The following is a 27383-nucleotide window of genomic DNA, read 5'->3' as shown; positions in this document are numbered from 1 at the left end:
CATAACTCCCAAGGGTCAAGTGGGATAGTCCGTGTCAAGTGCCCAGCACAGTGGCTGGCCCAGCAGATGTTTATTATTAGTTATTATAATTATCATGCCTGGCACGTGGTAGGTGCTCAGCCAGTGGTTGTTTGAGCTCTCTCTCCTTCACCTGGGTGACGCAGGCTGCCCATTAGACTTGTGGGGGCGCTCCTGAGACGCACCCAGGCCTCCCCAACCCCGGACCAATTAAATCAGAAATCTTTGGTGGTAGCTACAGGCATCGGTAGTTTTAGTTTATTTATATATTTTTATGGGCATTTTTTTAAAAGATCTCCGGTGGTACTGATGTGCAGTCCAGGGCAAGAACCACACCCGTGACCAACAGTCCTGGGTGACCTGGGACTTTCCTGGTTTTACCACAGAGAGTCCCATGTCCCAGGAATCCCCTCAACCTTGGGCATACCAGCACCCTTGGCCACCACGCCCGCCTTCCCAAAGGACACATGGTCTGGGCAGAGATGACCAGAGATCAATTGTGTAAAGCTCAGATTGGGTGGTGGGTCACAGAGGCCACAGGGGCAGCCCGCGGCAGGAGCCAGGCTCTGAGGGGAGCGGCCAGCTGGGCTCAGTCAGACAGGTCCCCGTCGCTGGGTTCCCCAGGGATCCAGCCACTGGCGGCCCGCTCCATGGCTTTCACCCAGCGGCCCGTCAGCTCCTCGGTTTCGGCTTTGAACGTGTAGAGTTGGCCTGACTGTTGCAGCTGGAAGACCCGGGGGTCCCCCTGGGGTCCGGCCGTCACCTGGTAGCCCAGCAGGGGGATGGAGGTGTGGGCCCGCATGTCCTGAGAGGGAGGAGAGAGCCATGGGCCGCTGCCCCCCCATTCAGCCCCACCACCTCAGACAGTCACTTGAAGGTCACAGCCACACACCTGCCTCCCACTCCCCACACACACCCACGAGGCCGGAGGGCTGGCAGAAAGGCATCAGGGTAGAGAATGTGCTGCCCCTGGAGAACAAAGCCGTTGTGCCCTGGAGACTGGGCCCAAATTTGAAAGCCACTAATTCTGTGGCTCCAGAGAACTCTGTCCTCACTGGGCCTCAGTTTCTGCATCTGAGATAATGGGGCCAACAAAGCCACCCTCCCCCACCCCGCCTGCTATGAGAAGGCCAAGACCTGTGGGGGGGGCAGGTGAAGGCATTACCTGAGGGGCAGCGTAGACATAGAGCACGAGGGGGTCGTCCCGCGGGATCACACACCAGCCCCGGGTGCTGCTCTTGCCCCACTTGTCCCCGAGGAGCTGCAGGAAGCTGCACACGAGGTTCTGCTCAGACCCCGACACGGACCCTTTCTAAGGCCAAGAGAACAGAGTGCACACTGGGTGACAGGCATTGGTCTGGGAGCTGGACAGCCACTGTTTCTGATCCTGCAGCAACCCTGCAAGGAGGGGTTGTTTGTCCCTGAGGCTCAGAGAGGTCCCCTTGTGAGCCTGTGGCCGCACAGCTGGCCACTGGCAGCGTTGCGGTCAAACCCCAGCCAGCCTGAACTTGGGGCAGGTGCTGGGGGAGCTTGTCACTTGAAAGTTCCCCGAGGGGACACAGTTGGGGCCCGAGAAGGGGCTGACCATCCCGTCTCTCCGGGAGCAGGCTGTGTTGCCTAATGGTCAGGAAGGGCGAGAGCAGGGGCTGGACCCAGAATAAAGGGGGGGATTGGAAAGCAGGTAGATGCCCACGGAAAGGAACCAACTTGAAACCGGGGAGCCATGTGCAGCTGGAATAGGCTGGGGCCTTCTCCCTCCCAGGGACGTGGGATGTCCACCTGGCTTTTAGTGAGGGAGGGGCAGAGGGCAGCGGTAACCGGCACCCGGGCTGGGTTACATTACATTTGTAGCACGAGGCTGAACACAGCTAGTGCCCTGGTGGTGCCGACCAGCAGTGAGGGAGTGGCCTGGGGAGCACCTGTGGGGTGGGGAGTGGCTCGGCCAGGCCCCAAGGGCGGCAGAGAGGACATCTGTGGCAAGGTCAGAGAGCTGGCTCCCAACTCACTGGGCGACCTTGGGCATATCACTTCTCTGGGTCTGGTCCCCGAAGTCCCCTCTAGTTAGAGCGGAGTCTCCAGTCTGCCTCTTCCCAGCCGTGGGACCCTGACCTGGGGCCTCAGTCTCCCCACCTGTAATGTGGAGTCAGTAACACCAGCTCTCTTCAGCCCCTAGGACCGTGGGGCAGAGGTGGGAACGTGGACAAGCCCTGTGCGGAGAGGCTGTGCCGTCTGGGTGGGGGCCCAGAGGGGAAGGGGGAGAGCCTGGACCACAGCCCGGAGTCAAAAGTTGCTTTCCTTTGGTGGCGGGCCCAGCTCTGGTGGGGGAGGGGGTGAAGGGTAGAGAGAGGAGGGAGAGCGTGGCCTCGGCTGGCTTTTCCTCAGCACCTAGGACAGTGCCCGCTGTGGTAGGAGTCCTGTGAACATTTGCTGAATGGGGAGGAGCGGCCCTCACCTCCAGGATGCCCCTCCTCTTGTCATCCTTGTCCTCAGGGAGCACGTTGCCGGTGAGGAATGTGTAGCAGGCGAGGCAGACTCGGTTGGGCCTGTTGTCATCATATTTGAGCTCAGCCCGGTAGTCGGAGCACCGGGCACACACCACCTGAGGGAGGAGGGGCGGGAGGGGCTTGGGGACTCGGTGAGACGGGGAGGACTGTGTTTGTACCTTGGCTGGGCAGGGGTGTGAGAGCAACCAGGGGCAGGAGGAAGAAAGAGCAAGATTCAGGAGAGGAATGCAGGCAGAGAGGGGAAGACCCCTGCGCTGGCAGAGAGCCAGCTGCCTGGAGGCCGAGATGCAGGAGGAGAGCTCATGCTTTGGGCTTCCCCAGCTGGGGGCGGACAACTGGCCTCCTCTGCAGGTGCCTCCACTTTTCCCCCCTTCAAATTCCCCATCAGTGAAGGCAGCTGTTAACCCCAGGGATCTGCCCTGCACACACCCCTTATATCTGATTCACTTCTCCAAGCGCCCTCTGTCCCCTCTACCCTCTCACCAGACTCTCCCAGCAGCTCACTGGTTGCACAGTGCTGGGGCTTGTCCTCTCCAGCCTCACAGGGAGCATCAGGGCGTCCCAGAGGGGCAGCCCCTTGCCAAGGGCCACACAGCTCACGGGCAGCAACTGGCCCTCCACACACAGGACATGTCCTTCAAGTCCCACAGTTTAGCTTTAGGGTGCATGCAAACTTTGCACTCCATTGAATCTTAGAGTCAAACATGTTCTAATGTAAAAATGATGGGCTGCTTGTTTTTGCCAAGAAGGCCTGCGATGGGTAGTGTGTGGAGGGGGCCCACCATGGAGAGGCCCCCAAGAAGGCCGACATGGATCGTGCTGGGAAGACCGGGCGAAAGAGGCATGACAAGACTTGGAAAGAAACATGGGGTGCTGCAGGACGTGACTTCCAGGAACACTGGGGTGGCACCGTGAGTCCAGGATACGGGCTTGGAAATGAGAGCAGGAGATAGAGCCAAGGGGCAGGGCTATTCATCAGTGAGCTCCTGGGTGTGCCCAGCCCAGCACGTGACTGGGAGGGCCCCACAGGAGAAGGCCTGGGCCTGCCCCGCCCTCACCAGGGCTCCCATCTGGCCAGTGGGAGACAGAAACTGGGCACCACACCACGAAAGGATGACTCACAGAGCACAAAGGGATGCCTAGGCAGAAAAAACTCAAACTCGGGCCAAGGACATCTCACATCCTCACCCAGGGGACTTCAACTACCTTGGGAGTATCTGTTTAATTTTTAAAATAGTATTAGTATTTCTTTTCTGCTCTGCCAACTTTTTATTTTGAAAAATTTCAAACCTGCAGACAAGTTCAAAGAATAATGCAGTGATACCCTGCCAGTACTCAATTGTTAACATTCTTGCTACACTTGCTTTAGCTCTCCCTGTATTTTATTTTTTCTAAACCATTTGAGTATAAATTATAGTCATCGTGACACCTTCTCCTTAAATGCATAGCTGGTGCCTAGGGACAAGAACACTCTCTGCCTGTGCACAATGCCGTGATCACACCCAGGAAGCTTAACGTTGGTACAAAATTACTATTTGCACATGCCTCATAATCAAATTTCCACCAACGGTCCCGATAACGACTTCTGTAGCTGGTTTTGTTTTCCAATTTAGGATTTAATCGAGGACCATACATTTCATTGAGTTGTCAGAATATTTTATTTCTTCCATGCACCTGCTTTCAAAGTTGTTATACTATTCTTGTGGCTTTTTGTATTTCTTAACTATTTAAATATTTTTTAGGAACTACATTACTAACTCACAAGTGTGAATGAACTCAACTCTTATGTACAGACGTAAATTGTCAAGAACAGTAGCTAATCCCCAGATCCAGGATATAACTCATCGCTTAAATCTCAGCACAGGTGTGTCCCCAGTCCTGGCCCCTGGCCCCCAGAGTTCATTAAAGACTAAGGTCATAAGGGCTTCTCTGTTTGCAGAGTAAATGGAGGGAGTTGTGATGTCAGCAGAGAACAGCCCAAGAGCAGCAGGTGGTTAACAAGCCAAGCAAGCTCGGCCAGGAGTGGGGAGGTCACTTCCCCAGTCAGCTGGTGACTCGTGCCTCTGAGTGAGCTCCACCTGAGCTCTTGAGGAGGGGGAAGGAAAGGAGGAGAAGGAGAGGGAAGGGTGCACCTTCTTCTGTTGAGTCCTCACTACCACCCCTGAGGGAGGCATTACAACGCCCATTGTACAGGTGAGGAAACTAAGGCCTGAACCTGGTGAGCAGAGTTAGCAAGAGAACTGGTCACACGCCGGAGCGCAGAGGGCTTGTAAAGAAGTGGAGGGGACAGTTAGCCGAGGTCAGTCGTGAAGAGAGGATGAGGGATGTGCGTAACAGGCATGGGGCTGATGACTGGTGAGTGCAAGGCTGGAGGGGGGCTGAGGCCTTGCATGACCCTCGCCCTGAAATGGTGGAAAGAAAGCAGGTGAATTAGTAGGGTCACCTTGAGGAGTGCCCTGAGCAAGTCATTTAGAATCTGAGCCTCGCCTTCCCATATGTAAAAAGGGGATAATGCAGGTCCTGCTTCACAGGTGGGCGCTGTGAGGTCCAGACGAGGCAGCTCAAAACCCCAGCGCAGAGCTCCCACCAGATCGCGCACCTGGGCCTGGGCTGCACCGCTCCCAGCCGGCCAGCGGAGCTGGGGGGAGGCAGGGCTGCTGGTGGGGGGTACTCACGTAGCCGCAGGCCCGGCAGTGGTGGCGCCGGCGCGTCAGGGCGTTGAAGGGCTCCTGGCAGCGCATGCACATGGTCACCATCCTGTCCCGGACCCACTGTGGCGCCCGCAGGCCCAGCTCCTCAGACTGCAGCTGCGGGGCAGCGGGACAGCACTTCAGGACCCTTTCGCCTGCTCCCTGAGCGCTGGGCCCTCCCCGCCCACTTGTGGCAGGGATTCTGTGCGTGGTGCTTCCCCGTGGAGCTGACTGAACGGATGAAGGCGCTAAGGTAGGTCGGTTACTATCACTCCTGTTTTACAGGTGAGCAAACTGAGGCCCAGAGGCGTTAGGTGACTCAGCAGAGACAAGGAGCAAGCCAGAGTTCAGAGCTCAGGTTTGAAATCTAGTGGTAGACACTGTCCCTGAGCCCATCCCTCCTGGGATGGGGACCGTCCCCAGGTCTTACACTTCTCAGGCACTCTCAAGCCCAAACCTGCAACACCCCCACAGCCAGGGCTGCAAAGTCCTTCCTGCAGCTGGTTGTGTTCACAGGTTCCCATAGGGATTGTTTGCTAATGGGGGACCTTTGGCACTGAGCGTTCAAGTCGGGTGATGTTGGGGTGGGCGGGTGGGCTTCCTGGGTCCCTTCAAGCCCTGTGAATCTCCAGGGAGGAACAAAAAGTCTTCATTTACCTCCTGCCTCTGGGTGTCTCCCTCAGGGCCCTGGACCGCAGCCTTGAAGGTTTCATTCCGCTTCTCTATTTGGTCAATGGCTGCTTGGCAGGCCTGGACAGGGGCACAGGGAGCAGGTTAAATGGGAGGCAGGGGGAGCTTGTCCATCTGTCGTCCATCCACACATTCAACAAACGCTGCTGAAAGCCTCCTGGGTGCCAGGCACTGGATTCTCAGCACACACCGGCTGACTTACGGAAGAGAGACCATTATCTCCAGATACAGACCTGCAAACTGAAGCTCAAGGATATTACGTGATTTGTCCCAGCTAGACAGTGAGGGACAGCAAGATTTGGACTCAGTTTGCCTTCAAACTGCCACAGAGCCACTCGGGAGGAAGAGCAGGGAGCAGCTAGGCAGGAGCAGAGGCGCATGCATCCTCCCCCACCCCTGCCCAGGCATGCAGCCCTCCCTCCTCCTCAGCCCAGGTCGGGGTTGGGGGGGGGGGTGGTTCAGAATCCTAGGGGCCTTGGATTGGTCTGATACCTGCATCCAGGAAATCATTTCCTCCTGGGACCTGCTCGGAAAGTGAACACGGGTGTCAGGGAAGCGGCCCCTCCCAGTTTTTTGCCTCCCCGCCCCTAGCCCGCGCCTACCGTGCTTGCAGCTCCAGGGTGCGCTGCTTCCCGGACACCAGGAAGGAGTGTGGGAACTCCGCATCAGTCAGCTCCCGCACCTGCTCAGAAATAGGAGGGAGGCTGTTCGGACTTGTCCCCCACCCCACCCCACCCCCCGGGCACTGTGGGGTGGAAGGAGATGGATTCTGCCCAGGGGACAATTCAGACTCCTGGGACAGGGGTAGGGAGCTGGTTCATCACCCCCTGATCCCAGGCAAATGCACCTGCGCTGGGCTTGCTCCACAAAAGCGGCCCAAAGGGCTCCTGGAATTTGAGCAGCTGCTGAATTGGCCCAGTGTGAGTCGGGGTGACGGGAATGCTTCGCCAGAAGTGAAAACTGGGTCACAGAGTGGGCTTGGGGACACAGCTTTTGCACGGGCAGATCTGAGGCCTACAGAAAGACCCTCTACCCCAGCGATTTTCAGTGTTTTCATCTCATGGCACACACACTAGCTGCTAAAATTCTACAGCACGCCAAAAATGTATTTTGTTGCTGATCTGACAGAAAAACAGGCACAGTTTTGATTCATTCACACTGGATGGTTATGTTGTGTTGGCTGTTGTCGTTTTGTTGTGTTGTCGTTGGCTGGGACAATTTGACAATCCGAGGGAAAAAAGGCCAGTGCCCTGACTAAATAGTCAGGTAGTGCATGTTTTAAAAATTCTTGCAGCACACTGGTTGAAAATTGCTGCCCTTCCCCATAGAGTGAATGAAGGGATTGATTACCCAATTCATAGACCACAGAGATCCACCCTTGAAAAGATCCATGAACTGGGCAATCCGTTCCTCCTTGTCTCTCACCATCCTCTTGCCCAGAATGCCACAGGGTCCCCAGGCCGTTATGAAAGCTGCCAGTCAGAGGGAGCTTACTAAGTGACAGCCCCTGAACTGAGTCCAGGGCCCTCCGCACAAGCTCTCATTCGATCCGCACAACCGCTGAACCCACCGATCAATCCTACACTTAGAACCATTCTGCGCCCCCACGGGTGGCCTCTCTCCAGCTACGGCTTCCTGCATGGCTGAATCTGGTCAGGCCTCCGGGTTCTCTAGCAGTTTACAAGAAATATGTGAGGCCGCGGGACATGTTAAATGACACCATAGGGGTGCAGTCAGCAAAATCCAGACGATGAAAACCTCTATCAAAGAAACGATCCGATTTTTTCCAACAAGTAAAGGAGGAAAAAAGTGGGAAATGAAAGCGTAGTGGATTAAAAAGGGATGTAAGGAGCATATCACAAATGATTCAAACAGATCAGCCGTGAAAACACATTTATGAGACAGTCAAGGAAAACTGAGGGATCTTTTTTAAAGATTTTATTTATTTATTTTTAGAGAGGGAGAAAGAGAGGAAGAGAAACATCAATGTGTGGTTGCCTCTCATACACCCCCTACTGGGAACCTGGTCCACAACCCAGGCATGTGCCCTGACTGGGAATTGAACCAGCGACCCTTTGGTTTGCAGGCTGGCACTCAATCCACTGAGCCACGCCAGCTGGGGCTGAAGGATCTTGATGTGACTAAATAATTGTTATCTACTTGTCAGCTGTGATAATGGTGCTGTTGTCATCTTTTAGGGCAACAAACAAAAAAACCCCAAAGTTCTTATCTCTGACAGATGCACTGAAGTATTTACAGGTGAAACAAGTATGTGACTGGGATTTGCTTTTAAATAACCCAGTGATAAAAGAGAATTCAGAGGGGAAATGCTGAGGAAATAAGACTGGCTTTGAGTTGGCAATTGTTGAAGCCAGGTGATGAGTATATGGGGTTCTATTTTCTCAGTTAAAATGTTCGTAAAAAGTTAAAGAAAACTTTCACAGCAATCTTGTGAGGCAGATATTATCACCCTCACTTAGGAGATGAGGGAATGGAGACTCAGAGAGGGCAAGAGACCTGCCTGAGGTAACACAGCACCTAAATGGCTGAATGAGAATTCAAACTCAGGTCTTTGGCCCCCAAGGGTAAAATGGAAGAACATCTATTTCCACCCACGCTCAGAGTCCTGTAAACACAGACCTCTCCCGGGTAGTGTGAGGTAGAGTCACAAAGGGAAGCTAAGACAGAAACTTAGAGCCCAAGAGACCTGGCGCGAGGGAATTTTGTTGTCATTGAATCCATCTGACACTTGAGCCCCCTCTGCTGGCCGCTGCCACATGTGACCTGCCGTGAGTGACGACTCTCAGGGCGGCTCACCACATCCCAGAGAGCGTGGACTCTGGAAACACCCTTCTTCACTCTAGGCCTAGTCTTCCCGCCAGGCCCATGAATCCAGTCTGCCCCGCTCTGTAACGGCCTGATGGGATTCGGACTCAACACTCTTGGCAACGGGGAGGCTCTGAGGGTTCGTAAATGGAGAAGCTCATGTGGCAAGACGTGTTTGGGAGTCACCCCTGCAGCTGAGTGTAAGGGGCAAAGGGCTGGGTCTGGGGGAAACGGGACAAACCAGTACCCCAAAGGCCAGTGTGGACGTGACACCCGAAGTGGTGGAGGCCTGCCTGCACCTGGGGAGGGAGAAGAGGTTTCTACCTGAAGAACAAGATTAGGAAATCTGGCAAAACTTCACGACTAGTTGGGTGAGGGAGAGGAGAGAGGGAACAGAAGGGAGACACCTAAGGTTTGGAGTCCAGAGGTAGGAAGAAATAGGATGCTTTTTACAGAAATGGGGCAGCTCCTGACCTGGGGTCCAGGACCACGAACCTCTGCAGAGAGACAAGATGAAGGTTTCTGGAGGCCACTTTCCTGAGTGCTCAGGCCTGGGCTGGTTCAGGCCCCCGCAGCCTACTCAGTGCCTTTGTGCCAACTAGCCAAAGACACCACTTCCTCAAAACACCTGACTGACATCTGTCGGCAAACTGGCATGCTAGTCTGGTGTTGCTGGAACAAGACACTCCACTGCCCTCTGCTGGGCAACGAGAGTTGTGACTGTACCATGCACGCGGGCTGCTGTGGGTGAGGTGTGTTCCTCTGGGATGAGGCCGCTCGTGCAGTGCACAGCCTGCGCAGTTGCACACGGAGACCTGGGCACGTGTCTCACCCCCCTTCCGCCTTCCCAGGCTGGCTCTGCGCAGGATGGCACAGCATCAGGACCCAGTCAGACCTTGGGAGAATCTGCTGCTGGGAACTAGGCCTCCCGGACTCCCAGGAAGGAGGAAGCCAGGGGCTTGTAGGCCGGTGGGAAATGTCATGGTGGTGGAAGGCCAGATCTGCCTCCAAACCCCAGATGCTGACAATGGTTCCTATGCAGACCCAGGTGTGTGGACCACTCTCCACCTGCCAGGCCTGTGCCATCCAGGAGAGGGCGCTGTGTGGCCTCTGGAGCACCAAGCAGGCCCTGTGGGGAACAGGCTCTCTGGGACTGGCAGACTCCAGGAAGCCACCACATACTGCCCCGTCTTTATGTGTTTTTTCTGATGACTCTGTTCTAGTCTCCGTTATTTCTTGGCTTTTCTATCTGTCGATCTGTGCTTCTTCTTTTCTACGCCTGGGTTTCTGCCAGTCCTAAGACAGGGCTGCCTATCTGTTTGTCCGTCTACGTACAGGTGTCAAACACAAGGCCCGCTGGCTGAATCCGGCCCTCCACCTTGTTTTATCCGCCCGGCACCTTGTTTCCACCTGGCGGTAGCGCCAACCTCCCACTTAACTGTTAAGGAGTAGTTACACTTATACAGTCCTAAAATTACATTTGGCCCTTTGAAGGCAACCTCGAGGCTGATGTGGCCCCTGGGGACAATGAGTTTGACACCCCTGCTCTATCTAACTCCTCACAAACCTGCCTTTCCCAGTGCCACTCACCGAGGATCCCAGAAACACACGCCTGCATGTGCCACCAGCATCATCCTAACTCCAAAACCAGACAAAGACACTACAAAGAGAGAAAATTATAAGCCAGTATCCTGATGAACATAGATGCAAAAATCCTCAATGAAATGTTAGCAAACCAAATTCAGCAATGCATTCAAAAGATCAAACACCATGATCGAGTGGGATTTATTCCAGGCATGTAAGGTTGGTACACTATTTGCAAATCAATTGACATGATATATCACATCAGCAAAATGAAAGATAACAATCATATGGTCATATCAATAGATGCAGAAAAAGCAACTGACAAAATCTAGCACTTATTTAGAATAAAAACTCTCGGCAAAGTGGGAATAGAAGGAGCATATCTCAAAATAATAAGGACCATATGTGACAAACCCATAACTAACAGCACACTCAATGGGAAAAAACTAAAAGTGTTTCCCTTAGGATCAGGAACAAGACAGGGATGCCTGCTTTCAACACTCGTATTCAGCATAGTAGTGGAAGTCCTAGCCCCAGCAATCAGAGGAGAAGAAGAAATAAAAAAAACATCCAAATTGGAAAGGAAAAAGTGAATCTGTCATTATTTGTAGATGACATGATACTGTTATCTAGAGAACCCTAAAGATTCCACCAAGAAACTACTAGAACTGGTAAATGAATTTGGTAAAGAAGCAGAATACAAAATAAATATTCAGAAATCAGTTGCATTTTTATATACTGATAATGAACTATCTAAAAAGGAAAACTAAGAAAACAATCCCATTTAAAACTGCATCAAAAGTACCTAGGAATAAATTCAACCAAGGAGGTAAAAGACCTGTCCTCAGAAAATTATAAGACACTGAAGAAAGAAACCAAAGAGATGCAAATAAATAGAAGCACATAGTACGCTCATGGGTAGGAAGAATTACCATCATTAAAATGTCCGTACGCCCCAAATCTACAGATTCAATGCAACTCCTATCAAAATACCAATGGCATGTTTTACAGAACTGGAACAAATAAGCCTGAAATTTAAATAAAACCACAAAAGACCCCAAACAGCCACAGCCATCTTGAGAAAGAACAAGGTTGGAGGAATCATGCTACCTGATATCAGCCTATACTACAAGGCTGTAGTAATTAAACCAGCATGGTACTGGAGTAAAAACAGACATAAATCAACAACAGAACAGAGAGCCCAGAAAGAAGCTCATGACTATATGGTCAAGTAATATATGACAAAGGGGGAGAGAACATCCAATGGAGGAAAGGCAGTCTCCTCAACAAATGGTGTTGGGAAAATCGGACAGACACATGCAAAAAAATGAAACTAGACCCCCTTCTTACACTGTATACAAGAATAAACTCAAAATGAATTCATGACAAATGTAACACTTGAAACCATAAAACCCTTAGAAGAAAACACAGGCGGCAACGTCACTGACATCTCTCTTAGGAATGTTTTCTCTGATCTCGTATCTCCTCAGACAAGAGAAACAAAGGAAAAAATAGACCAATGAAACTATATCAAACTAAAAAGGTTTTGCACAGCAAAGGAAACTATCAACAAAATGAAAAAAAAATCCAATGAAAAAAATGGGCAGAGGACCCGAACAGACACTTCTCCAAAGAGGACATACAGATGGCCAATAGACATATGAAAAGATGCTCAATGTCACTAATCATCAGAGAGATGCGAATTAAAACCGCAATGAGATACCACCTCACACCCATCAGAATAGCTGTCATCAATTAATCAACAAACAACATGTGTGGGCAAGGATGTGGAGAAAGGAGAACCCTTGTGCACTGCTGGTGGGAATGCAGATTGGAAAGTAGTATGCAGATACTTCAAAAAATTAAAAATGGAACAGCCTTTTGACCCAGAAATTCCTCTCCTGGCTATATATCTGAAAAAAACCAAAACACTAATTTGAAAGAATTGCACCCCTATGTTCATTGCAGTGTTATCTACAATCGCCAAGATATGGAAGCAGCCCGAGTGTCCATCAGCAGATGAGAGGATAAAAGAAGTTGTGGTCCATATATATAGCGGGATATTACTTGGCCATAAAAAGGGATGAGATTTTACCATTTGCCACAGCATGGGTAGACCTAGAGTGTCTTATACTAAGTGAAATAAGTCAGTCAGAGAAAGACAAATACCATATAATTTCACTTATCTGTGAAAGCTAAAGAACAAAGTAAATGAACAAACAGAATTGAAACGACTCATAGATACAGAGAATGGACTGGTGGTTGCCAGAGGGGAGGGGGGCTGGGGGACAGGGAGAAAGAGGTGAAGGGATGAGGAGTACAGATTGGCAGTTATTGTACAAAACAGTCACAGGGATGTGAAGTACAGCACAGGGAATATAGCCAATGTTATTGTAATAGCTCTGGATGGTGCAGGTGGATACAAAAATATTGGGGAGAATACTTTGTAAAGTTTATGATGGCCTCACCGTGATGCTGTATGCCTGAAACTAACACAATCACTAAAATAATACTGAATATAAACTGTAGCCGAACGTTTTTCTAAAAAAGAGCTTGCACATGCTTCCTCCAGCCCCAGCCCTCAGGAGACACCTGGACTCAGGAGGGATGAGGGAGGAGGGAGCAGGAAGGCCCCCACCTCTTCCTCCACTGTGCCAGCAATTCCCACTGATCCTTTACTGTCTCCATAGTTCTGCCTTTTCCAGAATGTCGTGTAGTTGGTCTCATGCAGCCTTTTCAGATCGGCTTCGTTCACTTAGTAACACGCACTCAGGATTGACAGCTCATTTCATTTTATCACTGAGTAGTATTCCATTGTCGGGATGTATCAGAGTTTATTTCCTTATCTTAAAAATAGAATTAGCCCTGGCTGCTCTGGCTCAGTGGATTGAGTGCTGGCCTGAGGACCAAAGGGTCGTTGGTTTGATTCCCAGTCAGGGCATGTGCCTGGGTTGTGGGCCAGGTCCCCAGTAGGGAGTATGCGAGAGGCAACCACACATGGATGTTTCTCTCCCTCTCTTTCTCTCTCCTTTCCCCTCTCTCTAAAAATAAATTAATAAAATCCTTTAAAAAATAGAATTAAGTACAGATACACTCACACACAGGCAAACTGCACACAGTCATTCAGCTCATTTGCAGACTGACAACTGAAAACAGTGTGAACGTCCAGAGTAGAGGCCTGGCTGAGGGAAGCACCGCCCACCCACGCTGGGACACTATGCAGCTGAGCAAAAGGAGGCGACCTCCTGCCGTGCTGATGCCTGCAATCTCCAGAGACACATCACTCCAGGAGGTCAAAATAGCTAAGTGCCAAGTAGTGTACGTGAAAACCGGTTTCACTGTTTATGTGAAAGAAAAGTAAGCTATGGTAAATATCGTGTTAGTCCGTGTTCAAAAAGATACCTCGGGAAGGCCTCCTGAGAACGAGAAGCCACGGCTGCCTCCAGGAAGGGCACCTAGGGGATGCGGTGGGGAGGAGGCTTTGCATTGTATATATTTTTATATTGTGTGATTTTGGAATGGTCTGTATTTTTAAAGTGATAAAAGTATTTTTTAAACAAGATTAAAAACCCAAATGCAGGGGATAATAAGAGCCCCTACATCACAGGGCTGTTAGGAGGATCTGATGATGCAGGGCCCCACCCACGGCCACTGCCCCATCAGTGGGCACTGTTACAGAGGCTGTGGCCATCTCTGCGTGGGGAGATGACAGTGCAGACCCAGTTGCCGGGGAGCTGACTAGAAATGCAGAATCTCAGGGTCCCCACACCGACTGAGTCAGAACCTGCATTTTAACAAGACCCCCCCCCCCCCCAGGGGACTCCTGCACGTATACACGTTTTGGAAGCACTGGTGTGGACGGTAGGGAAAGCCAAGTGGGGCCAGGCTGATGCGGGCACCCCAAAGGCCTCTAGTGGCTGGGAGGGGCCCTGGGCAGGAAGGCTGGGAGGCTGGGAGCCCAGACGAGACAGCTCTCACCCCTCGCCCTTCCCTGTCCACACGGGCTCAAGCCCTGCCTGGGTTCCTGGATGGAGAACCCAGGTCGGCACCTCTTGCTACTCCCCATACTTGGGCCCACGCTTGCGATGATGCCCTACGGTGGTTGGGGCGCCTCTCACCTTCATCCCGGCCACGTCGATGCGGGTCCTCACCTGGAACTGGGCGCCCACCTGGATGACCCTGGGCACGCAGTACAGCAGCATGTTGTTGAACTGCAGGGGGCACAGCAGGGGCGTGGGCTGCGGCGGCGCAGGAAGACGCCCAGGCGGGCTTCCCTGAGGGGGCCCAGCACCACTGTTCTCCCACCCCTCTTGCCACACTCTGGGCCAGCTCCCAGGATGCCACAGGTGTGACAAAGGGGTTGCCTGGCCCCCAATCCAACTAGGATGTCACTACAGGGTTGCCCCACCTGTGAGCATCCAGGGACCACAGCTGAGCTCAGGAACCTATGAGGCCTTTCTCGCCGGGGCTCAGGGGGACAGGGGCTTATGCAAGGGTAGCTCCCTCCTCCTGACCACCAGGCAGGACCAGTTTCCAGATTTCCAGGAGACCCCTGGCTTCTTCAGTGCAAACCCGGGCAGTTCTTCCTAGTATCTAACTTAAATCCCTCCTGCTGTGTGCTCCTAGAGCACAAATAATACCACAGGCTTTGGAGCCAAACAGACTAGGTTCAGATGCTGACCCTGTGGCTTCCTAGAGCATGTCTAGGAAACCCCTTTTTTGAGAATCCCTGAGGTCTGGAGGCAGCACTTGTCCAAAGTCAGCCAGGTGCCAAAGCTGAGGAGGGCGGAGAAGCAGGCTCTTCCCTCTTCCCCCTGCAGCACGGGGTAGACCCAGACAGGCGGGACCTGGGCAGTGTGGCCCATGACTTCCCTCCCCCGGGCAGTGGGCCCCCCAGCATCCCCCTACCAAGAAAAGGTACCGCTCCATGGGGTCTCTGCGGCGGAAGGAGATCTTGAGCACCGGGCCCTCACGGAGCAGGGTGTTGGAGGGGTCCACTATGTCGTCTTCGAGGCCCAGTCGCTGGTACACTTCCCACAGGTCCTGCAGCCGCTCCTAGGGACAGGGGTGTACCCTCAGCCCATCTCCTTCGAGAAGGTTTGCTTTGTGTGGACAGGGGTGAGAGGGTGAGGGGCAGCGGGGCCAGTGACAGGGATCAGGGGAGGAACAGATGCAGAGACCTGGGGGCGCTGGGGGCGCTGAGAGCACAGGGGGAGGTGAGAGGGCCCTGGGGATGCCCCGCTGTCCACGCCGAGGGCCGGCTGCTCACCATCTCTGTGATGGCTGCGTTGGAGTGCTGCGCTGCGGAGAAGATCATGTCGAGGGCTTCTGAAGGGGTGGGGAGCAGAGCCAGAGTCACCGCCTGAACGTCTGGGCTGGTGGCCGAGGCAGGAGGTCCTTGAGGCTTGACAAAGTAGCCTCGGGCCTGCTCTGAGCACCCTGGGGTAGCCCTGGCTGTGCAGCCCAGCACATGAGGTGTCTGGAGGATGGGGGCCACCTCCCACCCCAGTGGCGGTGGCAAGACTGGAAGCCATGGAAAGATAGGGCTTAGGTGGTTGGCTTCTGGGTCTCTCACTGCTCCCGGAACCAAGCCAGAGCCAGCGGGTGCTGGAAAGGCACGGGCTTTGGCCTCCTACAGGCCCGGCTTCAAATCCCAGCTCTGCTTTCTGGCTGTGTAACCTTGGGCAAGTCAATCACGGGACCCTCTCTGTTCCTTGTCTGTGAAAACAGCTAATGCTAAGGGTGACGTCTGCAGAGTACCAACGATGGAAGTCGACGACTGATGCTCACTATAGCCATTTTAGCAGGTGCTCATTAAATGCGTGGGAACAGCGCAGGCCTCCCCAGCCCCTGGGTCCCCTGGGGGTGTCCTCACTCTGGGCATCAGCCCGGTCTGGGGACTCGTGTGGCAGCTTCTGGACATATTCCTTGAGTAGCAGCTCATAGCGTGGGATCCTCTGCACGGGTTCCAGCATGTGGTGCTGCAGGGTCAGGCTGCCCGAGGCCTCGCTGCTCTTGGGGAGGCACAGGGGAGGCACAGTGTGGGGTGAGAGCAGGGAGGGGCGGGGAACTCCTGGAAGCGCTGAGCCTGGGAGATGCCCCAGAACACGGGGGCAACTGAGCTGCTGCCACAGGAGGGGGTGGCCCTGCAGGCTCTGCCCCGCCCCCCCGCCCCCACCTCACCTGAATTCGAGTGAGAACCTCCTGGAAGGGAGGAGACTTGTCAGTCCAGGTGGCCAGCAGCTCAGCAGCTCGCTGAAAGTTCTTCACGTACTCACTGTACATCTTCAGGAAGGGGGCGAGTTTCTGGATCACGTCACCGATGCGGGGGGTGGCTGTCCTGCAGGAGGGGCGCCCAGGTACTGTCCTTGGCCTGAGGGCCTCCTCTTGATTCCAGGCAGAGAAGGGTTAGGCCAGCCTCCCTGAAACCCCCAAAATAGCCTTTCCGCTGCCCTTCTGGGTGCAGTCATGGGGGGCATATCACCCTCCCACACGTGTGAGGGCAGGTGCCATTCTCTCCCACGGACTGGGCTCCCCCACAGGCTCAGCACTGTGTGCGCTCAGGACGGGTGTTCAGTGACCATGTGATGCTCGTTCTCGTAAGGACAACGAGGGCCACGTGCCACGCACTGCATGTCTCCATTCAATTCTCTACAGGCAGAGCAGTCCTTGGCCCATCTTAGACATGAGGCCATTGAGACTCAGAGGGTAGGAACATATCCAGGACCGTCCTGTGGTGGGGCCTGAAGGTCGTTCAGCCCAGGGCCCATTAGAGCAGAGCGGTGAGGAGCTGGCTGCCCGAGTCTGACTCTCCACTGTGCCCCTTACTCTCGCTGTGTGTTCACAGGCAAGCCGGCTAACCTCTCTGTACCTCGGTTTTCCCTTCTGGGAAAACGGAAATGACGGTGGGTAACCTCATAGGGTTGTCTTTCAAAAATACATATTATGAACACGTTTAAGCAAATGAAAGTAAAAAGAATGTAACAATGAGCTCCTACATATTCATCACTGGACTGAACAATTACTAACATTCTGCTTTGCTGAAGAATTTTAAACGACATCCCAGACATTGTGGCATTTCTTTGGCAAAATATATAAAGCAAGTAATTTTACCGCTGAATATTTTAGTGATCGTTTCTGAAAACAAAGAGGGTTTCTTGCACGACCACAATGCCATCGTCACACGGGGGGCTGACAGGAAGATTGAGTTAATAGGTGTGAAGCCCACGTAGGAAGGGCCAGGCACGTAGGAAGCCCTCAGTTAGGTCGGCCTCCTGGGTCATCCAGCCTAGCGGGGACCTGATCCATCCCCTTTCCAGGACACACACACACACACACATACACAGAGCCTCCCAGGGCTCATTCATCCAAGCGCCTCACTGTGCAGAGAGAGAGCCCAGAGCAGGACACTGTCAAGGCCACAGAGCCAGTGCCCTGTGGGCTGTACCCCAATCTGGCCAGGGCTGCGGTCAGGGGACTCGGGGCTCCTGGTGGACCTCACCAGTCATCCAGCCGCCGCTGCAGCTCTGGGAGGAAGAACTGTGCGTGGAACTGGTAGATGGATGAGATGTTGGAGAAGATGAGCCTGACCACGTCCTCAGGGAAGGCCTTGCTGCTGCGGGCCTCCTCCAGCAGCTCCTGGAAGAAGACCTGCAGCCACCACAGGGTCACCGGGCCTGCGGCAGAGGGGGAGCCACCCACAGCGCCGGGGGGGGGGGGGGGGGGCGGCGCGGGGGACAAGCACAGCCCCAGTGTCAGGCTCCCGGCTTTGAGTGCATTCACCTCCCTACTCCCCCATCACCCTCACAACAGCCCCGGAAGACATGGGCGGGAAGATGGTGTTCTGGTCCCTTTACAGACAGGCAAACCCCGGCCTAGACATTCAGGGACTTGGCCCAAGGCTGGCAGCTGAAGAATGCCAGAAATGAGCCCGTCTGCGGTGTGTCAGGAAGTTAGACTTCGTCAGGAGAAAGATTCCTCTGCTGATGTTTGGAGATTGGACCCTTTAGCCCGGGGCTCCTTAAGACAGTGGGAAGGGGTGATAATGCGGAGGGTGTTTGCTTTGGGATGACAGATGAGGACCCTGGGTGGGGCCTGGAAGGCCTGGCTGGTGTGTCCTCTGCGCAGGTGAGGCCCAGGTACCACGTCTGGAATGGGGAGTGGCGCTAATGGGCTATTCCTGATTTCTGCCCCAACTCTAGCCAGCGGGGTTAGAGGACTCAGGCTTCCCAGAATCAAATCGAGGCGTCCTCACTCTCAGTTCTGGTGAGGTGCGTAGAGAGGGAGAGCAGGGGTTGGGTGAGGAGACCCGGGTGCTGGGACTTGGGGGGGGGCGGGGGGCAGCCCAGCCACTGGCCTGGTCTAGCAGGTGGAGTCGCGTCACGTAGGCCTGCTCCGTCTCCAGCAGCTCCCGGACGATCCTCTTCTCCTCAGGCTCCTGCAGGAGGTTTGGGGGAGAATGAGAGGGCAGCTTTGGTCTCCTCTGATGGGGAGCTGGGGCATGGTCTCCAAAGACACCCCCGTGAAACACACCCCCGGCGCTGGAGCTCTCCCACAGTGCACCTGGGCTGGCGCTGGGGTCACTTTAACTGAGAGAACGGGACAGAAGTGAGTCTGTGCCAGTTCTGGGCCACAGCCCCAAATGGCCTGGAAACTTCTGCCTGTGCTCTCTTGGGAGCCTTGAATCCGAAGGTCTGGTTGCCCTGCTGGAGAGACCTCATGGAAAAGAGACGCCCTGCCGCGTTCCAGCTGAACCCAGGCCTCGGAGGTCCCAGGCTGGAGAGTTGAGCTTTGTGGGCATCCTGGCCCCAGCCACCATCTGACTGCAGCCATGTGGGAGACCCTATCACGGACTGAGTTGTGTGTCCCTCAAATTCCTATCTTGAAGCCCTAACCTCTGATGTGACTGTGTTAGACACAGGGCCTTTAAGGAGGTGGTTAAGTTTAGCTTCAGGTCCAAGTACGGTGCAGCCGTACTTGGGCAGGAATTAGTACTGACCTCTGTTTCTAGTTGGGATTGTTGCCTCCTTCAGAGGGTAAACTGAGGCCGCACCTGGAATGGGTACCTGGTTCACAAGTGGAGACTGTTCCAAGTTGCGTGGCCTTGGACAGGTTCCTGAAGCTGTCTGAGTTTGCATGTCCTGGCCTAAAAGGCTATTCCATGCAGGGATATGTGAAATAAAGCCGGCAAGTGGAGTGCACACTAAACAGCTAATCAAAAGCCTTTAACAGGGACACTTTAGCTTCCAGATGGGAAAGAGTGTGTGGGGAAGAGGTCAGTGGAGGGGACCCCCCAGCTCTCCACTCCTACCCCAGCCCCCAGGCACCTGTGTCCCTGGCCCGGGGCAGGTCCTGGGCTGGCAAGATTTCCTCCAGGCCCCACTGGAGAGCTTGTCCTTCAGGGAGCTCAGGTACCTCCTGCTGACTGTCCTGGGCCCAGACCCCAAGGCCTCCTCCGTGTTGGGCTTCTCCCATGGTCCAGCAGGTGGGGGAGGCTTGGCCTCCAGAGTGTGGGCTCCGGGCGCTGCTCCTGGCATCCTGAGAAGAGAGCAGACCTGAGGGTTTCCTGTCTGTAGAGTGGGGAGAGGAATAGCAGCCCCCTGGCCAGGATTTTGGGGTGATGAATGCAAACCACAGGGGTGCCATGGCCCCTGAGTGCCTGACCCTCAGGAGGAGTTTGCTAAGGAAGACGTCCACTTCCTTCCCAACACTTTCTTGGAGGGAACTCCAATCTTCGAAATGAGTCAGCATGGACTGTGCTTGGTTCTCTGGGGAACTACATACTTCCCATTTAAAATGCAGCTGGGAATGCACACAGTGGCTTTGAAGTGCCCTGAAGCCCCCTGGCCAGCAATCACTCCCACCTGTGGACCTCACCCCTGCTTTTAGTCTCTGCAGCAGGAAAGGCCTTAGAACCTCAGTACCTGCTACATCGAGGGAAGGTGGGAGCCAGAGAACACTGTGAAGGGAGGGTAGAGCTGCTGAAGCTGAGGCTTTTCAGTGGGAGCTGTGCCCTACACACCTGTAGCGTGGGCGGGGGGAGAAAGACAGGCTGGGAGATGGACAACCTGCCAGGTACAAAATTTGCAACATTTTTTGAGAAAGCTTCATTACCCCCATTTTTCAGCTAAGGAAACTCGGGTGCAGAGAGGATAAGTCACTTTCAGCTAGGGAGTGGCAGAAGTGAGATTCAGATCAGGCAGGCTGGCTCCTGAGCCTGTGCCCCAAACTGCCCCCGCCCATTCGAGTCAAGGAGAAACGGGTCCAGAGAGCCAGTGCGGCCTCTCCCACATCACACAGCTGGTCCGTAGCGGAGAGAAGATTGGGGCCCAGCGCCAGCAGCCCCTCACAGGCTCTCCTGCCCCTTGCTGGTGCCCCAGTGCCTGGTTCCTCAGCCTGTGTCTCTGCAGCCCATGGAAGTAGCCAGGCCTCAGCCTTTCTGTCCTACGTGTGGTTTCAGCTTCTGCATTTCTCTCCCAGTGCCCAGGCCCGCTTCTCTTTCCTCTTCACCCCTCAGTTTCAGATCAGCTAAAGCGCTGGAAGACCTCCCAAGAAAGCCCTGGCCAAGGCAGCTGGCATGGGCCCCTCACACAGTAAGGGGTGGCTCTCACCCTCTTGACAGGGTCCGCTCTGACCGCGTTCGGGTTTGGGGGCTGCCTCCTCCTGCTAGGAGTGTTGCCAGGCAGGGCACACGTGCTGAAGGTCCCCACTGGGCATGCCTGGAGTGTCGGCTGGGCGATGCCATCCCTCCACACCCAAGGGGGCTGCTAGAGCTGTCCTCGGTGCTGGACACACGTGCTTGGCAAAGGACCCTGGGGGAGGCAGGGCGAGGTCACCCAGCTCAGGAAGCTGAATTGCCCGCTAGCTCCACGTCTAAGCCACTCCCGCCGGCCAGCCCACTGGAGGCTTTGTCTGCTCGGAGTGCCCTCCGCACCGCGTGTGGGCCCCTCCCGGGGCCTCTACTGTCCGTCCGTGAGCTGGCATCGTGTTCATGCCAGGAGCTTAGCATGGGAAGAAAACAACCTTCCTGACAGGGATCGTCCTTTAGGCTCCCACGTTGGCTACAGTTCCTGTGTGGGGCTGGGCTGGGCCCCCCGCAGCCCCTCGGGACAGAGGCACTCTTGCCCGCAGCTGCTGCTGGTGTGGGGCTGACGGGCCATTGACTGGGCTCCTGCTGGAACTGCCCTCCCGGAAGACAGCGGCCTCACCACCCAACGTCCACATCCAATGACTAGTGCCTTTGGGGTAAAAAGACTCAGCCCTTTGCCTCAGCTGGAACAGCCTGAGGGGCAGCCCAGTCCGGGGCTCCCTGAGCCAGGCTGGGGCCTCTCTGGCAAGTGCACGGGGGTCCAGCTTCTCCCTCTGCCCCATGCTGCATTCCTCCAGAGATCTCCTGGAATAAATCTCTCCTCAGAGCCTATTTCCAGAGAACCCACCCATGACAGTCCCTAACATGCCTGCAGAGTGGGTTAATGTCACACGCACGCATGCACACACACACCACCCCTGACAGAGCCACCAATGACCTCCACGCATCGGACCCAGCCTTTCTCTTTCAGACGGAAGGCCCTGCATCACCCATTGCCAGTGAACTTGAAGCACTTAAAGGCTCCCCACCTTTCTGTGCTTTTATTTTCTCATCTATAAGATGAGGATAGAAACAGAACCCCCCCCCCGCCCCTGCTAGGCTGTTCGATGATTGAATGAAGTGATACAATGCACTCAGAACAGGGCCCCCTCGGTAAGCAGACCATACAGCCTGGTTTGTCTGGTACAGTCTCAGATTTTCCTAGCACCCACCCCCACCAAAATAATTAATGGCATTCACGTTCAGTGTCCAGCGTGTCCTGGTTTGAGTGAAAAATTATATGGTTATTCTAGTCATAAGGAATAAGTGCTTCATAAGTATTGGCTCTAATTTCCGCTGGAAGGGCAATGGGTGGGGTTCTGCAGCCCACTCTCACTGACAACTACACGCTCCTGGACTCTCCCTGACACACCAACCTACACTCTCATCCCTACCCAGCTCCTCCATGCCCGACAACGCTCTCCTGTGCCCTGAGGAACCCGTGACCAAGCAATGTAGGAGCTGTCCAGTCAGGAGGCGGTGTCCAGGACAGGGCCCAGAGAGAGAGAGCTGCTCCTTGAGGGCCCAAGGTGACCCTGGTCCTGCTCCTCAGCCTGCACCGCCCAGGGGCCCAGGGTGGGCAGAGGAGCTGAAGGGAGGCTGCCAGTTGGCCATGGTGATCCTTCCCACCCCCACCACCCCATACCTGCTGTTCTCAAACACAGTCACCAGGTTGGACACAGAGGTCAGCTTCTCCTTACTCGCCGCCTCCATCCTGCAGGCCTCCAGGGTCCCCGGAGGCAGGGAGAGAGCCCTCCAGCCAGTACACTCAGCCACCCCCACCTGGGGTCACAGGTGGGCTAAAGCATCCGGAATCTGCTCCTCTCTTTCCCAAGGGCTCAGCAGGCCCAGGGGTCAGCTTCAGAGTGAAGAAAGAGGAAGTGGTTCCAGAGCTACAGCCCTGAAGGGGAAAGGCTGGTGCTCCCCGAAGGGGGTGGAGCTCATTCAGCCCCACGCCCCCTCCCAGGGGCTGACCTTTCACTCCTGTAGACCCCCACTTGCAGAAACCACACAACAGGGGTCAATGGGGCCTAGAGGCAGTTTCTGGAGCTGGGCCCTTGGCTGTATTCTTGGCTGGAGCATCTCTAGCCAACCACTCGCACAAGGCTCAGGGGCTTCTCCTTGGTCCTCTCTCAGCAGCTTCTTTTCTGCTTCTGACCTTGTTCACTACTGTAAGAAAACAGCTTTTTTTTTTTTTTTGATTTAATTAAAAATAACCAAGAGTCTGTTAAGGGCTGGCGGGGAGGAGTAGGTGGTGCTCTCACCTCCCTGGTGGGGTTCTCATTTCAGTGGCTGCTGTCTCCACCTCACTGCCCTGGGGGAGGGCAGCTTCCTCCATGAAACTCTGATGATAATAACAGTTAACACACACTCTTCAGTGTTTTACAAGTATTTTCTCATTTAATCTCACAAGAGCCTACAAGGTGGATCCCATTATTATTTCCAACCTACAGAAGAAAAAAGTGAGGGTCAGAGAGGTTAAGTAACTTGCTCAGAGTTACCCGGTAGGAACACGAAAGAAGCCATGTTTCCAAAGCAAAGGGGAAGGTCCCACAGTGCTAGCAAAGATTCCGTGGGGAGCCTTGGTGACCACGTTCTGACTGCTCCCAGCACGTGGGGCGCCTCTGCCTGACGTCTCCTCCACCACCTGGTCTTCCAGCCTTTGTAGCACAGATAGCCACCGCTTCTGCCTCCCTTGGAGCCTCTCAGGCCCTTCGGGGCCCTCCCACTGGTCTCTGGCCTCTGTCTTCCTGAGCCAGGGCCCTCCGTTGAGACTGGTGCTTGTCCTGCTGTGGAGGGACTTGGTACGCAGAGTGCAGGCCCAGCGCCAGGCTCCCGCGCCTGTGAACCACCGCACCTGTGAACCACCGCGGCCCACACGGCAACAGCTCACTCTCTGAGCTTCTCCTGCACAACTCCTGCCGGCAGATGCCTGGCTCCTCCCCACCCTAAATTTTACTAATCCTCCTCACTTCTTGGTTTTACTTTTTAGTACGGAATAATATAACGCACCCCATGAAGCTATGACCCGCACCCAGCAACCATCAGCTCTGGCAGCCACAGAGGCATTCACATTCCCTCCCCTTTCTCACATCATCTGAAGCACATCCCAGACACCAGATGATTTCACCCATGAATATTTCCTGCGTACCTGAAAGACAAGGACATATACACAACCCCCTCGCCCCCACACACATACATATAAGGGTAATGTATTCTGTGCACGCACACACACATATATTTCATACATGCTGCACACAGCTGACCCTTGAACAATGCACGTCTGAGCTGCCCTGGTCCACTTACACACACAGATAGTTTCAACTGGCCACGGTTCAACCGACTCTCGCAGATCAAACCCGCTTTCTTCAAGGTTCAACTGTGTTTTCCATCATGTATGTGGAGGGCCAACCTCAAGCGCATTCGGATTTTCGGCTGCGTGGGAGGTCAGCACGCCTCACCCACGTTCAGGGGTCAGCTGCGCATGTTTATGTACATATGAAACGGTATTACCATTATCATTACTCAGAGATATTTAGAGATGTATTGATTATATTCAGTATAATCAAACAGCGAGTCAGCATTCAAAGACCCAGTCACTCCTGAATACCACATGCTGTGGACCAAGCTGTGTCCCCCAAATTCACATATTTCAGCCCTGGCCCCCAGTGTGGCTGTATTTGAGAAAAAGGCCTTTGGGAGGTCAGTAAGGTTAAATGAGGTCATACGAGTAGGGTCCTAATCTGATAGGCCTGGTGGATTTATAAGAAGAGGAAGTGGTCTCTCCTCCCCCACTCCTATCCCCCCACCCCTGCATGGCTCCCAGGAAAGGCCAAGTGAGGATAAGTGGCCGTGGGAGCAGGAAGCGATCCCTCCCTGGAAATGGAGCCCTGCCAGACCTTGATCTGGGGCTTCAGGCTTCCAGAACTGTGAGAAATAAGTCCTGTTGTTTTTAAGCCTCGCAGTCTGTGGCATTTTGCTATGGCAACCTGAGCAGAGTAATCCGTCACCATTTTAAAAAACTCAGGATCCAAATAAGGCCCACATGGCACAGTGAGCTGTCCCATCCATTAACTCCCCTTTCATCCGCAGATGCACCACCCCCTGGTCGCCTCCCTGCACAGTTCAGCTGGGAGGATGCTGCCTGCTGGCCGGACAGGTCCCTCCCTCAGGACGAGGACAGCACGGGTTCCTGAATTTCCTGTTTGTGACAGCTAGATGTAGGGGCTTGACCAGGTTCGTACTCAAACACCGCCTCTTCCTGGAGGCCCTCCCAGGTCTGCGGGGGCCTCCTCCCTTGGTGCTCCTCTTCCCTCGACTACAGTGCCTGGTTCCTCTTCTGCCTCCGCCAGACTGCACCCTGGCTCCCTGCAGGCAGAGCCAGGGCACACATGCTTCCTGCCTGGTCCCCAGCCCAGCCCAGTGTGCCCCACACAGTGGGGCCTCAGAAGGCACATGGAAAGGACAAATGTCTACCGTGAGCCCAGAGGCTTTTTGCGCACTTTAGCCTCCAGCGCCTGAGCTTCCAGCACAGAGTCTGGGCCTGAACAGCGGGACCAGCCCCTCACACGGAGGCAGAAGAGCAGATAGGGGTTCCTGCAGGAGGCCACCTAATAGCCCAGCTCTGAATACGACACAAGCTCCATCAAAGCTGCAACTGCCCAGCAAGGAGGGCCAAGACGGCCACTTCCCCCAACATCTTCCAGGGCTCTACCTCCTGCGCCCCCATCTCTCTGGCCTTGGCCCCTCACAATTCTGCCAGCCTTTCTGCCTGACTTGTTCCTCACCTGCAGGCATCACCTGAGGCTCAGCTGCAGCCTCTGGTCTCCTCCTTCACACACACCCAATTCAGAATCTATCCCAAGGTTCCTGTCCTCCTGCCCAGACTGAGTATGCCCAACACCTTCAAGACATCGCCAGGGACACGTTCCACCTTCACTTCCAACTTAACTCGCAGTATCTTAACCAGCCTATGATCCCGCGGAAGGGTTCCCAAACTCCCAGTCTGGCTCCTACCAACCCTCCCCGCCATTTCTTCCTCAAGCCCACCCCTACCCCCGCCCCAGGTCTGGACTGTGACCTAAAGTGGTGGCTCTGTGCTGCGTCAGCTGAGCTAAGCAGAACCGCAGATCCAGACCCCCCTTTCCTGCAAGTTGGCCATGGCTGCAGGAGGGGAGGAAGCAGCTGGGGGCTCCAGTGCAGCTGCACCTCTCACAGGTGGATGCAGGCGTCTGGGCTCTCAACGCATCTCTAGCGTGTCTAGCTCCTCGGGCCAGGTGTGTGTTTAGCTCCAGGACAAAGGGTGTAACTTCTTCTGCAGGTCACCTGAGTCATTGAAGTGGGTGGCTTGGAAGTGGTTGCCTGTTCATCCTTCAGAGTCCCCGCTCTTCTTCACTGGTTCAGATCAGTCTTGCTCCCCCAGCTTTGCATCCATCTTTGCTACCCCACTGCCTGCCCTGGTGATTGTAAACTCACAAGCATCAATTCTTTAGGTAGCTTCCCCACTGCAAGATAGATAAAAGACTTAAATACAAGTTGCAACACCATAAAAATCCTAGGCGAAAACACAGGCATTTAAATTTCAGATATCTTCTTAACAGTATTTTTGCCAATATATCTCCTAGAGCAAGGACAACAAAGATAAAAATAAACATCAAATTAAAAAGCTTCTGCACGGCTAAAGAAACCATCATCACAATGAAAAGGGAACCAACTGTATGGGAAAACACATTTGCCACCATAAGGATGGACAGCCAAGATTTGGAAACACTGTCAAGTGCCCACCAGCAGATGAGTGTATGAAGAAGCAGTGGTACGTTTATACACTGGAATACTATGCATCAGTGAAGAAGAAGGACCTCTTACCTTTTGCATCAGCGTGGATGGACCTGGAGATAATTATGCTCAGTGAAAAAAAACAGTCAGTGAAAGACAAATACCATATGATCTCACTCATATGTGAAATCTAATGAACAAAGTAAACCAATAAGCAAAATAGGATCAGAGGCATAGAAATATGGACCAGACTGACAGCTGTAAGAGGGGGCGGGGGAGGGGGGACTGGTTGAAAGAAGGTGAAGGGATCAGCCAAAGAACTTGTATGCATGACCCATAGACATGGACAACGGTGTGGGCATTGCCTGAGGGAGTGGTGGGGGGCTGGGTGGAGTAGCGCGAAGGGGGGAAATTGGAACAACTATAATAGCATAAACAATAAAACATTAAAAAAAAATCTGACCTATATGCCTTGGACCAGTAACTGAACTTCACTTTCATTGTCTGTGAAGTGGGAACAATTACACAGGGTACCCACGTCCTGTGGTACTGTGACATTTAAATGGGACAATAACGTGGGAGGGCTTAGAGTAAGGCATGGTACAGAGTAGGTGGTCAGCGAGTGTGGCTACAAACACTCCTATTCCTGGCCGGAGACCTTTCCCATGG

At 54.1% G+C, this 27383-nt stretch overlaps 1 protein-coding gene and 1 long non-coding RNA gene across 5 annotated transcripts; one reads left to right on the top strand and one right to left on the bottom strand.

Annotated features, from left to right (window-relative positions):
* Positions 1-254: 254 nt before the first annotated feature.
* Positions 255-22799, bottom strand: FGD2 (FYVE, RhoGEF and PH domain containing 2). 2 transcript variants are annotated; one of them, XM_045193400.2, is made up of 16 exons: positions 22585-22799; positions 19639-19849; positions 18669-18749; positions 17814-17962; positions 16496-16652; positions 16188-16326; positions 15582-15640; positions 15221-15367; positions 14431-14523; positions 6505-6584; positions 6395-6425; positions 5870-5962; positions 5198-5329; positions 2471-2617; positions 1184-1330; positions 255-823 (listed from the first exon to the last, which is right to left on the bottom strand). In XM_045193400.2, exons 1-16 carry the CDS (start codon positions 22650-22652, stop codon positions 608-610), a joined length of 1950 nt encoding a protein of 649 aa, XP_045049335.2. In that variant the 5' UTR covers positions 22653-22799; the 3' UTR covers positions 255-607. The 2 variants fall into 2 exon arrangements, with proteins under 2 accessions (XP_045049335.2, XP_053770242.1); XM_053914267.1 differs by having other exon boundaries at positions 14464-14523.
* On the top strand, positions 2639-26967 carry LOC128779563 (uncharacterized). Of its 3 annotated transcripts, XR_008425609.1 has the most exons (4): positions 2639-4715; positions 5309-5465; positions 25032-25175; positions 26564-26967. It is a non-coding gene; the product is annotated as an uncharacterized lncRNA (long non-coding RNA). The 3 variants fall into 3 exon arrangements; XR_008425608.1 differs by lacking the exons at positions 25032-25175; positions 26564-26967 and adding an exon at positions 10309-12873; XR_008425610.1 differs by lacking the exons at positions 25032-25175; positions 26564-26967 and adding an exon at positions 6494-6625.
* Positions 26968-27383: the final 416 nt, after the last annotated feature.

Source organism: Desmodus rotundus, chromosome 11, assembly GCF_022682495.2.
Source record: "Desmodus rotundus isolate HL8 chromosome 11, HLdesRot8A.1, whole genome shotgun sequence".
Lineage (NCBI taxonomy): Eukaryota > Metazoa > Chordata > Mammalia > Chiroptera > Phyllostomidae > Desmodus > Desmodus rotundus.
This window is presented reverse-complemented; position numbering and strand designations above follow the sequence as displayed.